This window comes from Gopherus flavomarginatus, chromosome 5 (assembly GCF_025201925.1).
Source record: "Gopherus flavomarginatus isolate rGopFla2 chromosome 5, rGopFla2.mat.asm, whole genome shotgun sequence".
Classification (NCBI taxonomy): Eukaryota; Metazoa; Chordata; order Testudines; family Testudinidae; genus Gopherus; species Gopherus flavomarginatus.
The window spans coordinates 116740407-116753102 of NC_066621.1; the positions used below are offsets into that span (position 1 = coordinate 116740407).

General features: G+C 52.9%; 1 protein-coding gene across 2 annotated transcripts; it reads left to right on the forward strand.

Annotated features, from left to right (window-relative positions):
• Positions 1-1327: 1327 nt before the first annotated feature.
• Positions 1328-12301, forward strand: NPC2 (NPC intracellular cholesterol transporter 2). 2 transcript variants are annotated; one of them, XM_050955772.1, is made up of 5 exons: positions 1328-1485; positions 10129-10236; positions 10570-10742; positions 11497-11600; positions 11982-12301. In XM_050955772.1, exons 1-4 carry the CDS (start codon positions 1407-1409, stop codon positions 11581-11583), a joined length of 447 nt encoding a protein of 148 aa, XP_050811729.1. In that variant the 5' UTR covers positions 1328-1406; the 3' UTR covers positions 11584-11600; positions 11982-12301. The 2 variants fall into 2 exon arrangements, with proteins under 2 accessions (XP_050811729.1, XP_050811728.1); XM_050955771.1 differs by having other exon boundaries at positions 11497-12301.
• The last annotated feature ends 395 nt before the right edge of the window (positions 12302-12696 follow it).

Sequence of the window (12696 nt, forward strand, 5' to 3'; positions counted from 1 at the left end):
CTTTTTTCTTTAAGATTAAGATGCTATTTTACATTAAACTATTTTTTTGGAAATCAGGACTTGTCAGTATTGAAAGGTTCCATTTAGAAATGTAAAAATATGACATCATAGTAAAACTTAGGCTATGAGGAGAAAACCATTTAATAAACGTTGGAGCTGGAATTTAAAAAAAAACATCCCTGACTGTCACTGAGAAAAGCTGGCTGCCGAGCACCTGCCCCAGCAGCTCCAACATGGAGGAAACTCTGAGGGTGCCGCTTGACAACCCCATTATGTGACACGGGTAAGAGGGTGGCAGGAATGAGTCCCGTATGTGGCCTGATGCTGGTCAATTACAGGAAGGGGGTGTCCCTGATAACCCAGTTTAAACTGACTTCCTGAGCGTGCTGTGCAAGTGATTGTGTAGGGTACCCAGGAACCGTTTGAGGAGTCTTGGGGGATTGGGTAGGCAGGGCTGTGGGTTCTAGCCATAAACTGGACCAGCAGTTCTCAAAGCCCAAGGGCTTTGGCTCTGGGCAGCAGGCTTTGGCCCTGGTTGGCATGGCTTGGGTTACAGACCCCTTCCCTGCCCCAGGGCTGAAGCCCATGGGCTTGGGCCTTCTCGCCCAGGCCACTGGAGCTCAGGCGGGTTCAGGTTTTGGTCCCCACTCCTGGGATCGTGTAGTAATTTTTGTTGTGAGAAGGGGGTCACAGTGCAGTGAAGTTGGAGAATCCCTGAATTAGACTGAGCATGCAAAATTGCTGGCTGCTTTACACCCCGGCTTTTCCTTGCCACGTCTGCTCTGGGGTTAGATTTCAGTGGCTCCTGCTTTTCAGATGTTAGTCACAAGCTCTGGCATGTCTTCTACAGGGGACAGGTTGGGCCAGCAGCAGAGACCAGCAGTGCTACGGCTCTTGTGACCTTTACAAGCATCAATCTTGTGACAGTGGCTTTCCTAAGCTCCCCGCCAGACAGCAGGCGCTCACGCAAGACCCTCCGCTTCCCCTTTCCTCACCGGGGCAGGGCGGGGGAAGAGGCAGCTTCGAGGCTTTGGGGGGGGGGGGGAAGAGTGAGAGCCGGAGCCGAGCGCCCCTGCAGCCCCCGAACCAGAACGAGACTAAACACTCCCGGGTGTATGTAAATTAACCCCTTCTCGGGTCTCTGGGGGCCTGACGTGGAGTGGGCAGCGCCCTCTGTGCGGCTCGGTGGGGCCCGCGGCGGTCCGGTCGGGCCAGGAGCCCAGAGGGGACCCCCCCCCGCGCTTCGCGCGCTTGGCCCGGCCCCGCCTCAGGGGGGCGGCTCCCTCGCAGTCAGCTGCGCGCAGGGGCGGGTCCAGGGCCGCTGGGTCTCGGGTGACCTGCGGGTGACTCAGGCTGCGCCGCACTTCCCGGATCCTCTTCGCCCTGCTCCGGTGCCGGCCGGGACCATGCTCGCCCTGACCGTGGCTCTGCTCCTGGCCCTCGGCTCCGTGGCGCGGGCCGAGCCCCTCAAGTTCGTGGACTGCGGTGAGTGGCCCCTGCGGGCTCCAGCCTGGCGCCGCCCGGCCATGCGACGCTCCTGCAGCCCGGGGCCGTGTGCGAGCTGGGTCGGGTGCCGCACACGTCCCCCCGCCGGGCTGGGGCGGCTCGAAGTGGAGCAAGCCCGGCCCACGGACCCCTGGGAGGGCGGGGGGAAGGTGCAGGGAAGTCTTGGAGAGGCTCTTTTCCTCTCAGGGCTGCCTGGCTCGGATCCCGGAGGGTTTCCTAGCGTCCTTCCCCCTCCGCCCGCCCGGGACTTGCTGTCAAGGCTCTTCCACCTTTCCCCGGCCTCCATAGGGAGCACTTCATGTGTCTGTAACCCCTTGTCCGGGACCTAGCCGAGTCCTTAGCTAGGCTGGTTAACCTTGTTGCTCCCTGACTGACAGCACTTGGAGGGAGTGTGCAGCTTCCTACCTGTTCCTCTTCTAGGTCCTAGGCTGCAGACTGTGGCGGCTGGTATGTCGCTGGTCTGTTGACAAATCAATGAGAGACTTTCCCTAGCAGCAGTTCTGTGCTCGTTGAGCTACGGGTGAATTTAGGGACTGGGATACCACAGCGAGGAGATCCATAAAGTACCTGCATTTCTTGCTTCAAGCTTCATCAGCTCTCCACGTCATTTTATTCGATGTTAATTGTTTAAATAGCATTCAGTGAGTGTCCAGATGTGTGCCAGGTGTCATACACAGCCACTCTCCTCTCTGCTAGATAGCAGCCACTGACTCTGTCTTACTGTGGAGAGCAGCCATGGGAAATTCATGCATGTCCCACAATAAGTAACTCCTGGAGTTTCCAGCTCAGTTTCCCAGTGCCCCTTTGAGAGCAATGGGAAAGCCTCTCTTCTTCAGCTTCATGTGCATCCAACTCTTCCCCCATCTAGCCAGCCTTTGTTAGAATTTCAAAATGAATAGCCTGATGGAGGGCCAGTGATTATATCTCTGTCTGCATTCAACAGTATTTCCCAATCTTCCTGAAACATTAACTTAAAAGTGGTTTGGAGCTCACACTATTCACAGGACTGACACAAGAAATCAAACACTCACCGAAGTAGGCTGAAGGAGGCAGGTCAGGAAAATCTACACTTACCACTGATGGAAGTACCTGGGTGGGAGGGTGGTTTTTTTTTTTGTGTTGTTGTTTTTTTTTTTTAAACAACTATAGCAACTCTCTGGCTTCCATCCTAGAACTGTAAGCTCTTCCGATTATGGGCCCTGGGCTAGATTCACAAAGTCGATGGAGGAGTTAAGCATTGCAATGCTTAGGTGCCCTGCCACCCATTGTAATAATTTGCAGCCTCACCTTAGGGGAGATTTAGGTGCCTATGTAAGGGATTCTCAGAAGCCAGCAAGCTGAGTGGGGAGAGCTTCCTAAGCTAGCTAGGAGTGAAATGCAAGGGAAAGGGGTGGGGATTAAGGCCCAGATCCACAAAGATACTTAGGCAACTAACCCCCATTGATCTGAGCCCTAAGCATCTGACTGACAGGCCAAAGGCCTGTCTCTGCTTGGGATTCTCAGCTATGAACCTTCTCCTGGTATTAGGTGCCCTAAACCATCACAGCTAATAGCTCAGTGCTTGGGGCCCTCACTGGGGATGTGGGAAGCCTGATTTCAAGTCACTGCTCTTCCTGACTTGGAGCAAGAACCTGAACCCGGGTGTCCCACATTCCAGAGGAGTGCCCTAATTGCCAGGCTACACAGGAAGCTGTTCTGCTTTGTATAAATATTCATTAGACCAGAATGGGAGATTGACTCTGTAGCCTGGTGGTCAGGGTGCTCAGGTGGGAGAATCAGATTCAAGTATCAGCTCCAAATTAGGCAGCATAAGGATTCCAACCTAGGTATCTCACATCCCAGCTGAGTACTGTAACCACTGGGCTAGTGGGTATTCTGGGATCCATGCCTGTGGCCCCGCAGCTGTCCTTTGTATGAGTTAAGTGTACTGTGAGCCTGCCTAGTGGATTGGGTCCCATAAGAGGGAGAAGAGAATCCCACTGGGGCTTAGGTGTGAGCAAGGGCTCTAAGCAGCTTATTAGCTGTGGGGTGGCATCAGGACTGAGGTCATTTTATGCATGCCCACTGGCAGAAATATAGGAGTCTGAATCCCCATAGGTTTCCACAGAGTTAGGCAGCAGCTGAGCAGGGTTTTGTTAGTGTCACTGGCACTTAAATGTTGGGTCTAAAAGGCCAGTTAGGCACCTAAGGAGCTAGATTCACAAAGGGACTTGTCTTGTTTGTATTGCAGCTTGCACTCTGTGGCCCTGCTTCTGGTAGAGAGGCTGCTGGGTTCTGTGGTGATAACCACCTCTGAACAATGGGTAATGATAAATGGCAAGATACCAGGTTAGGGGGTGGTATCTAGTGAGATTCTGTAAGCTACATTGATCCAGGCATGTCCATCTTGTGGAACAATCACACCAATCTGAAAGAGGCGCATAAAGAACATATCAGCAAAGTTGAGCAATAACACTACATTGGGTAGTGTTCAGAGACCAGTTGGGGCAGAGAAATAACGCAGAGGTCTATGGAGAATAAAGGCAGGAAGGGGCTGGTTTTTAAAGGTAGGTTCCTAATGTGACTTCTCCCCCCGTCCCAGGGTGGAGGAGGGAGAAACCAGTGACCAGTCATGCTTAGAAAGACCTAGAAATCCTAATGGATGATGGCAGAGCTGTTTATAAGCCAACACAAACATTATGTATTGGCTTTTGTATGAACCATGGCTTTATATCTAGCTTCTATGGGGAGGTCATATTGACACAGCATTTTTGTTAAAATAAAGACAAAGGTTATAGGGGGAGTAAAGAGATGAAGTGACCTTCCCTCCTTCCAATCTAACTAGCCTCTGTCCTCCATAGATACGGTGTTGTAAAATGACAGTTTGCTCTTTCTCAAAGGCTGAGAAGAGACTGAAAAGCCAGGCTTTTCTGGCTAATTAGAAAGATATCTCCAAGGCTGCTTTGTGTTGGTCACACTGAGTTTAGTAACAAAACCTCCTTAACTGATATCTCGGTAACTGAGTTAAAGCTAAATTTCTCCCTCAATGCAGTGAAGCCAGAGAACTCTAAAGCTTTGTTATAAGCGTTGTACTCTGCAAGAGACTGGGACTTCCTTGGTATTGATATACTCAATGCTGCCTTTGGGCTTGGCTACACTCAAAACTTCAAAGCGCTGCTGCAGGAGCGCTCCCACGGCAGTGCTTTGAAGTGTGAGTGTGGTCGCAGTGCCAGCGCTGGGAGAGAGCTCTCCCAGCGCTGCACGTACTCCACTTCCCCGTGGAGATTAGCTTGCAGCGCTGGGGCACTGTTTACACTGGCGCTTTGCAGCGCTGTAACTTGCTGCGCTCAGGGGTGTGTTTTTTCACACCCCTGAGCGAGAAAGTTGCAGCGCTGTAAGCGCCAGTGTAGCCAAGGCCTTTGCCACCGCCTGTCTTTAGGGCTTGCTGAGTGCATGCCCACCCACTAACAGCACTACAGTTGCTGATGAGGGCACTGCGGTGGTTTAGCTGATCTTGTGTTGCACTCCAGTGTTCCCAGGTGAAACACTATTTTAAAAATATTACTAAACTTGCCTTGTCCCATTCAATCTTGAGAAATAGCAGTAGAGTCTGTCTCTGTATAATCTGAAGTGGCTGCAGAGAGCGAGGCCTAGCACATAGTCTGTTCCCTCCCCTGAAGGATGTGTATTTCAGGGCACATGTTGGAATAGACAAGACAAAACCCTTCATAGTCACTAGAAGTGAGAGTGAGGACACTTGGCCACTTAACTAGTCCCCCTTCATCCTCTGTGGACACTACTGTCATGTCTGTCACCACGAGGAACCTGGCCTCCTTTCTGTCCCACCAAGGCCAGTGTTGACTTAACTTCCTTCTCTGCTACCAGTGTCCTTTCCTCTCCCCACTGCTCATCCGCTAGTTCATCCTCTGTTTTCCTGCCGTAATAGTTGCAGATTCTTCCCTCTCCCCTCCATTTCATCCCACATGATCTTCCTTTCTGGCTGTTCTTACCATGTTTCGCCTTCCTTGAATCTCTGCACTGACTTTCCCACTAAGCCAGGGGTCTCAGACTCAGTTTACCTTAGTGCCAGTCCTCAAATCCTCCCAGGGCCAATGTCACTCATGCTGCCCAGAACCCACCCCCCAAAAAACTCCACCCTCCACCTTTCTAAGGGTATGTCTACATCTACAATTTTGCAGCGCTGGTTGTTACAGCTGTATTAGTACAGCTGTATAGGGCCAGCGCTGCAGAGTGGCCACACTTACAGCAACCAGCGCTGCAAGTGGTGTTAGATGTGGCCACACTGCAGCGCTGTTGGGCGGCTTGCAGGGGGGTTCGGGGAACGCGAGAGCAAACCTGCTTGCAGAGGGGTTCGGGGAACGCGAGAGCACACCGCGGGGAAGGAGACCTGCTTCCCCGCGGTTTGCTCTCGCGTTCCCCGAACCCCCCTGCAAGCAGGTCTCCTTCCCCGCGGTTTGCTCCGGTGTTCCCCGAACCCCCCTGCAAGCAGGTCTCCTTCCCCGCGGTGTGCTCCGGTGTTCCCCGAACCCCCCCGCAAGCAGGTCTCCTTCCCCGCGGTTTGCTCTCGCGTTCCCCGAACCCCCCCGCAAGCAGGTCTCCTTCCCCGCGGTTTGCTCTCGCGTTCCCCGAACCCCCCTGCAAACCGCGGGGAAGGAGACCTGCTTGCGAGGGGGTTCGGGGAACGCGAGAGCACACCGCGGGGAAGGAGACCTGCTTGCGGGGGGGTTCGGGGAACGAGAGAGCACACCGCGGGGAAGGAGACCTGCTTGCGGGGGGGTTCGGGGAACGCGAGAGCACACCGCGGGGAAGGAGACCTGCTTGATTACCAGAGAGGCTTCCTCAGGTATGCTGGGATACCTGCTTATTCCACGGAGGTCAAGAAAAACGCTGGTGAGTGTCTACACCTGATGACCAGCGCTGGATCACCAGCGCTGGATCCTCTACACCCGAGGTTCGACCGGGTGTACGGCCAGCGCTGCAAACAGGGAGTTGCAGCACTGGTAATGCCCTGCAGATGTGTACACCTCCTAAGTTGCAGCGCTGTAACCCCCTCACCAGCGCTGCAACTTTGTGGTGTAGACAAGGCCTAAGGCTCTGGGACAGAGTTTGGGTGGGGGAGGGAGTCTGGGGTGCAGGCTCTGGGATGGAGTTTGGGGTGTGTGTGTGGAGGGGGTGCAGGCTGTGGAAGGGAGTTTGGGGGTGGAGAGGGGGTGTAGAAAGGGAGTGCAGGCTCTGGGTAGGAGTTTTGGGGGGGGAGGGAGTGGGGGTGCAGGCTCTGGGAGGAGGTTGGAAGTGTGGTGCTTACCTGGGGCTCCAAGGTGGGGTGGGCCACGGGCCTCTGCGTGCTTCTGCCCCAGGCACCACCCCCGCAGTGTCCGATTGGCAGCAGGGGCAGCAAACAGAGGCACAGCACCGCCCCCCCCCACCCCAGGGCCGCAGGGAGGGGCTGGCAGCCACTGGAGCGAGCCGGTTGATGCCGCTTAGCACCGCTGGGGCCCTTGTAGGGGGAGCACCTTGGGGTGGCAGGTGGAGCCAAGGGAGAGATCCAGCCCCAAAGCTTCAGTGGCCTGCAGGGCTCCGTTGGGGAGGCTCACGGGCCGCGGATGGCCTGCGGGCCAGGAGTTTGAGACCCTTGTGCTTTGAGACCCTTGTGCTAAGTCCAAGCTTCCCCTTCTTGTCTATAGCCCTGCTTACCTACAGAAGCTGGTATTTTCACCTTGCCCTGTAGTCCCTGCAACTCACCCAGTATTTTATTCTGCCCACTGCCTTGTCCTCAGGTCCATTGCTGGAGGCCATTGCACTAGAAGAGGTGGGGAACAATCCTGTGCAAGCACCAGGGAGCTGGATTAGATGGTCCCTAATAGTCTCTCTTCCAGTCCTAAGTGTTAGTTAATCTCCTTCACTGGGCCCATGCTGCCCCCATGGCTGGCACTGTCTCCCCATGAATATAGTTGGAGAGAAGGCTTGGAGAGGTACATTGTGCTGCCATCTCCTGAAACCCAACCTGTTATATCCCAGAAGATCATTTTGCTGACCTGGCTGCTTCATGCTGCCCTGCACTTGTAACCCACACACCTCCACGGTGTGGTATTCTGGTTACACACCCACTCACTCCCTGTGTTCCAGAGCAGGGTTTTGCTTTTCTCTATGGCCCATTGAAAAGCATCATTTATAGCCCAATACAAACTGTGGTGCCAATTGGGGCGGGGGAGACATCCCCTCCCCCAAGTTTTTGCACATCCTTCAGTAATGGTCTCATACTAAATCAGTACTGTACTGCAGGAGCGGTCCAGAGCATTGCAATGCCACTGAAATTTGACCCAGTCATCCCTCTGTTCAGGTGGAGATGCAGCCAGGCCAAATTTCAGTGAATGGCGGTGTGACCTGATGCATACAGTGACAATGCAACTCAAACTTGGCCCAGACACTTCTCTGTCCAGATGGAGGGCTGCCAGGCTCAATGGTTTTGCAACCTGGTGCACAGAGAGTCTTTCTGTACAGCAGAACACTGGGGAGTCTGCAAAGAACTCACTTCCTGATAGCATCAACTCATGCAAGGGTGACTTTACTACGGTCTAAAAGTACCTACGTGAGAAACCAACATTTGATAATAGGCTCTTCAGTCTAGCAGAGAAAGTATAACACGGTCCAGTAGCTGGAACTTGAAGCTAGACGCATTCAGACTGGAAATAAAGCGTAAATATTACCTCACCCAACTTGACGCTCTACATTATTAACAGTGTGAGCAATTAACCATTGGAACAACTTACCAAGTGCTATGGTGGGTTCTCGCTCTCTGGCAATTTCTAAAATATATGCTCCAGGAATTATTTTGGGGAAGGTCTATGGCCTGTTTGACACAAAAGGTCAGACTAGATCAGTGGTTCTGACTTTTGTACTGGGAACCCCTTTCACATGGTCAAACCACTTTTTTAAATGTATTTAACACCATGATAAATGCTGGCAAAGCAGGGTTTGGGGTGGAGGCTGACAGCTCGTGACCCCTCATGTAATAACCCTGACCCCCTAGTTTGAGAACCCTTGGACTAGATGATCCTAATGGTCCCTTCTGGGTTGGTATCTATGAAAAACAGAGAGGGGAGACTCCCTGGTTGAGAGAGAGGGTCCTTGAGGGCTCTGTGTGGGTGTGTAGTGAGAGGGGAGTAGAATGGGGTCCCTGATGGAGGAGGGGTAGGGACTGGAATTTGCTTACCCCTCGCCCCTCTCAAAAGTTGGACTTGGTGCCATTGAATACAAATAATGCAAACCCAGAGAGCTAGAGCTGCTAACGCCCAATTTGCCAGTGTGGACCTTGCCCTGGCAAGGTGTTTAGTTTCCCACCTAATAGGGCTCCCACTCAGGGAAACTTTCAAACCTAAGCAATCCACATCTCTGCCATCCCCCTTCCTCTCCACCCTCCCCACCCCCCATTTGTCCTACTTCAACCTAATCACAAAGCACCTTCTTTGAGCAGCGGGGGGTGAGTATCCTCACTGTACAAAGCTCCCAACGCCTCTGGGCCATGTAAATCAGAGAGGTCATTTAGTTCATCATCATCCCCATCCCCCCTCTTTCTGCTGAGGCAGGGCCAAGTAAACCTAGAGCATCCATAACAGGGGTTTTTGTCCAACCTGTCTCAACCCTCCACAGATGAGGATTCCACAGCCTCCCTAGTTAACCTCTTCCTTTGCTTAACTATCCTCATCAAGGCTAAGATTTTGTTACAGATATTTTTAGTAGAAGTCAGGGACAGGTCACGGGCAATAAAGAAAAGTAAAGTACACGGAAGCAGTGACCTGTCCCTAATTTTTACTAAAAATATCTGAGACAAAATGGGGATCTGCAGGTCCCCACACAGCCTGCAGCGGGGCTAGGAGCTCTAGGAGCCCCCACTGTGGGTGGGGTGTTAGAGCGCCAGGGTCCTCTGCTGCCCATGGCTAGGAGCTGTGGGTGCCCACTGCCTGCAGCAGCTGGGGGGGCTGCAGGATCCCCCTGCCACCTGCAGTGGCTGGGAGCTCAAGGGTATCTCCACTGCCTGCGGTGGCTTGGAGCTCCAGGGGACCACCAGAGGCAGCGGGGGTACCCTGCAGCTCCTTGCCCCTGCGAGAGGCGGGGGACTCTGCAGATCCTGACCGCTGCAGACTGAAGGAATGGATTCTGTGACTAAATCGTAGCCTTACTTGTCATTAACAAGCTTGTGTCTAATCTAGATCTCCCTTGCTGCAGACTAGGCTGATGACTTCTTGTCCTACACTCAGTGGACATTGAGAACTAATAACCTTTCACATATTTGAAGATTTATCAGGTCCCTGCTCAGCCCTCTCCTCTTTAGACTAAACAGGAGGAAGGGTTGAAAGAATTGGCCATTAGTCATGTTTTCTAAACATCTCATTTTTGTTGAACTCCTCTGGACTCTCTCCGGTTTGTTCACAAAGTAGCTCTAGCTGGAGCCTCACTAGTCTCCAAGACACTTTCCTTTGAGGGGTGCGTGTGTGTCTTATGCCGTGTCTGGCATTGCATGTGTGCGTCATGTACAGTAGGACTGAGTGTTATGCTGGTTGGAGGCGTCTGACTATGGGTAACATGGCCCTAAAATGATCAAGTTCTTGTTTGTTCTTGCAGGCTCCAAAGATGGGAGCATCACAGAAGTGAACGTGAGTCCCTGCCCCACACAGCCCTGCCAGCTCCAGAAAGGGACGTCCTACAGCGTCAATGTCACCTTCTCCAGCAGTAAGAGCAGAATATGCTACTTTAGGGGCTGAGCTCCTATGGGGGTAGTGGCTTCTCTGCAGCGGTGGGTGGAGATGGGAGGGTGGAAGGGGAGGTAACCACTTTTCATCCCTGGGACTTGCCTGCAGCAGTTGGAGATGTGGGGAAGGATGGTTGAGAAGTGTCCTCATGGCAGAAGAGAAATGAAGAACATCTATTGGTGACCTCATCCTACACTGCATCCCTATGAGCTGCAGGGGACACTGCACGGGATGGAAATGGTGCCCTGCCTTAATAGCTCTGGAGCAGTGGGCAGCTGCTCATCTCCCTCTCATCCCTTTCCCTGTTCTGCAGAGATCGACAGCCAGGGCAGCAAAGCGAAGGTGTATGGGGAGATACTCCATGTGGACGTACCCTTTCCCATCCCTGAGCCTGATGGATGCAAGAGTGGGATCCAGTGCCCCATTGAGAAAGGCCATTCCTACAGCTACCTGAACAAGCTGCCTGTGAAAAGCGAGTACCCCAGTGTAAGTGACCCATAAGCCAGCTCCAGGTCTTAGAGCTACCCAGCCTGGTCAGGGCTCAGCACCACAGCATGCCCTTGAGCACAGAGGCCCTTTTACCCTTGGGAATAGGAGGTGCATGGGCGGGGGCTCAGGAAAAGCAAGCAGTTGAGGTCACCTGTCAGGAGTCACCTCTGCTGCATGCACCATTCTCTCCAAAACCAGTCTCCAATTCCTGACCCCAGGCCAACCTGTCAGGGGAAGCAGCTTGGTTGTGACTGCAGGGATTGGGGAAGGTGCATAGTGTTTGCAGGCCCCTTTCTGGGCAGTGCTTCTATATAACCTCCTTCCAGAGCCTGTGACTCAGTCTGGCCCTGCACCAGCTCCTCCCTCCCAGCCCTGGTGCCTCATATTGGTGGGGAGCTTAATGAAAATTTCAGCTCAAAAGGCTAGGACTTTTCTTAACTGAGACACAGTGCAAAGCCCTCTATCATTGCAGTGGGGTCAGTATTGACTTGGAGGGTGGAGTGCTAGTCCTGGGACATCTTCCAGGCAACCCTACTTAGCGTGCAAAATGTTCTGGGGGTATAGCATAGCTGGAATTGGCCTGCTGCAACTCACCTGGCTCCCAGTCTGCTTCCAGAGGTGCAGTTCCTCCCATAATTGGGGGCAGAGGGGTGGGTTCTCTCCTTCCCCACCCCACAAAGTAACTCAGACTGCCCCCATGCCTGAGGACCAGCAACTCCCTAGACACTCTCACTTACTTTGTCTCTTCCAGATTAAATTGATTGTCCAGTGGGAGCTGATTGATGACCAAGGCCAGATGATATTCTGCTGGAAGATACCTGTCCAGATCACCAGCTAAGGAGCCCTGCTTGCCCTGTGGGTGGCTTTGGGGGAGGGTAGAGGTGAAAACCTGGGTCAGACTCTTCTTATATAATGGGCATTTCCTGGCATCTGTTTCAAAATTCTGCAGCCTCCAAGCAGCCAGCACTGTGTTCTCCCAAAGCTGAGGTACAATTGCTGCAGGAGCATCAACACGCAAAGGGCTCAATTCCCTGTAGCTTGAGAGAGAGCAGAGTCTGGCAGCTGCTGAGCAGCATACTGCTGGAGCTCTGTGGAGGTTTTTGTCTGCTTGAAATGAGCATCACAAAGAGATCTCTCTCTAATGCAATGGGGTTGGTGTCAGCTGCTGTCTCTGTAACCCTTGAGTGCCTGTTCTGATTGAATGCTGCTGCATCCCTCTGCTTTTCTCCTGCTCAGTCATGACCAGAGTGTTCCTGCAACCTGCATCTGCTATCCAGAGCCAATGGAGGGTGAAGAGAGGGGACTAGCACCGCCACTTGTCTTCCATGAGCACTGGTGTCTCCTTGGCCCTGCAGTGGCCAGCAACTCTACAGCTGGGAGAATGCTTCCTCTGTGCAGGCACAAACCCAAACTGCACACAGCATCGCTGCAGGGATGACTCTTACTAACCAGTGATTTGCACTGTCTGCTAACTTACATGGAGCTGCTGCTGGGGGCTCTTCACCCCTAACATCTTTTTATAACTTTCCTTTTAATAAAGGCTCAGTAAAAACTGCCATCTGCCTGTTTTGCCTTGTTTGATGGGGTGGCCAGCGTAAGGTGGTATCTTCAAGCTGGGGTCAGAGAAGCCAGTTTCATTATGCAAGAGGAGTGGATGATGGCCCAGCCAGGGATGCAGCCAGCCCCTGCAATGGGATGTTATGAGGAAGCAGCTTGAGTCTAGCCTAGCAAGTGGCCCTCAGTTATATGAAAGGAAAAACATAGCAAGAGTTAAGGCTACGCACCAGCTAGTAGTAAAATATCCCTTCAGGGCTGAGCACCCTAAATTTAAAAGAGCCACCTCCCCCTAAAAAGTGAGTCTGGGCAAAGATTGCTAGAAGACTGGCCCTCCACCGGGGAATTAAGGAAGGTGCTGCTGCTGCACTGTGTGCATCACTATCTTGTATGGACT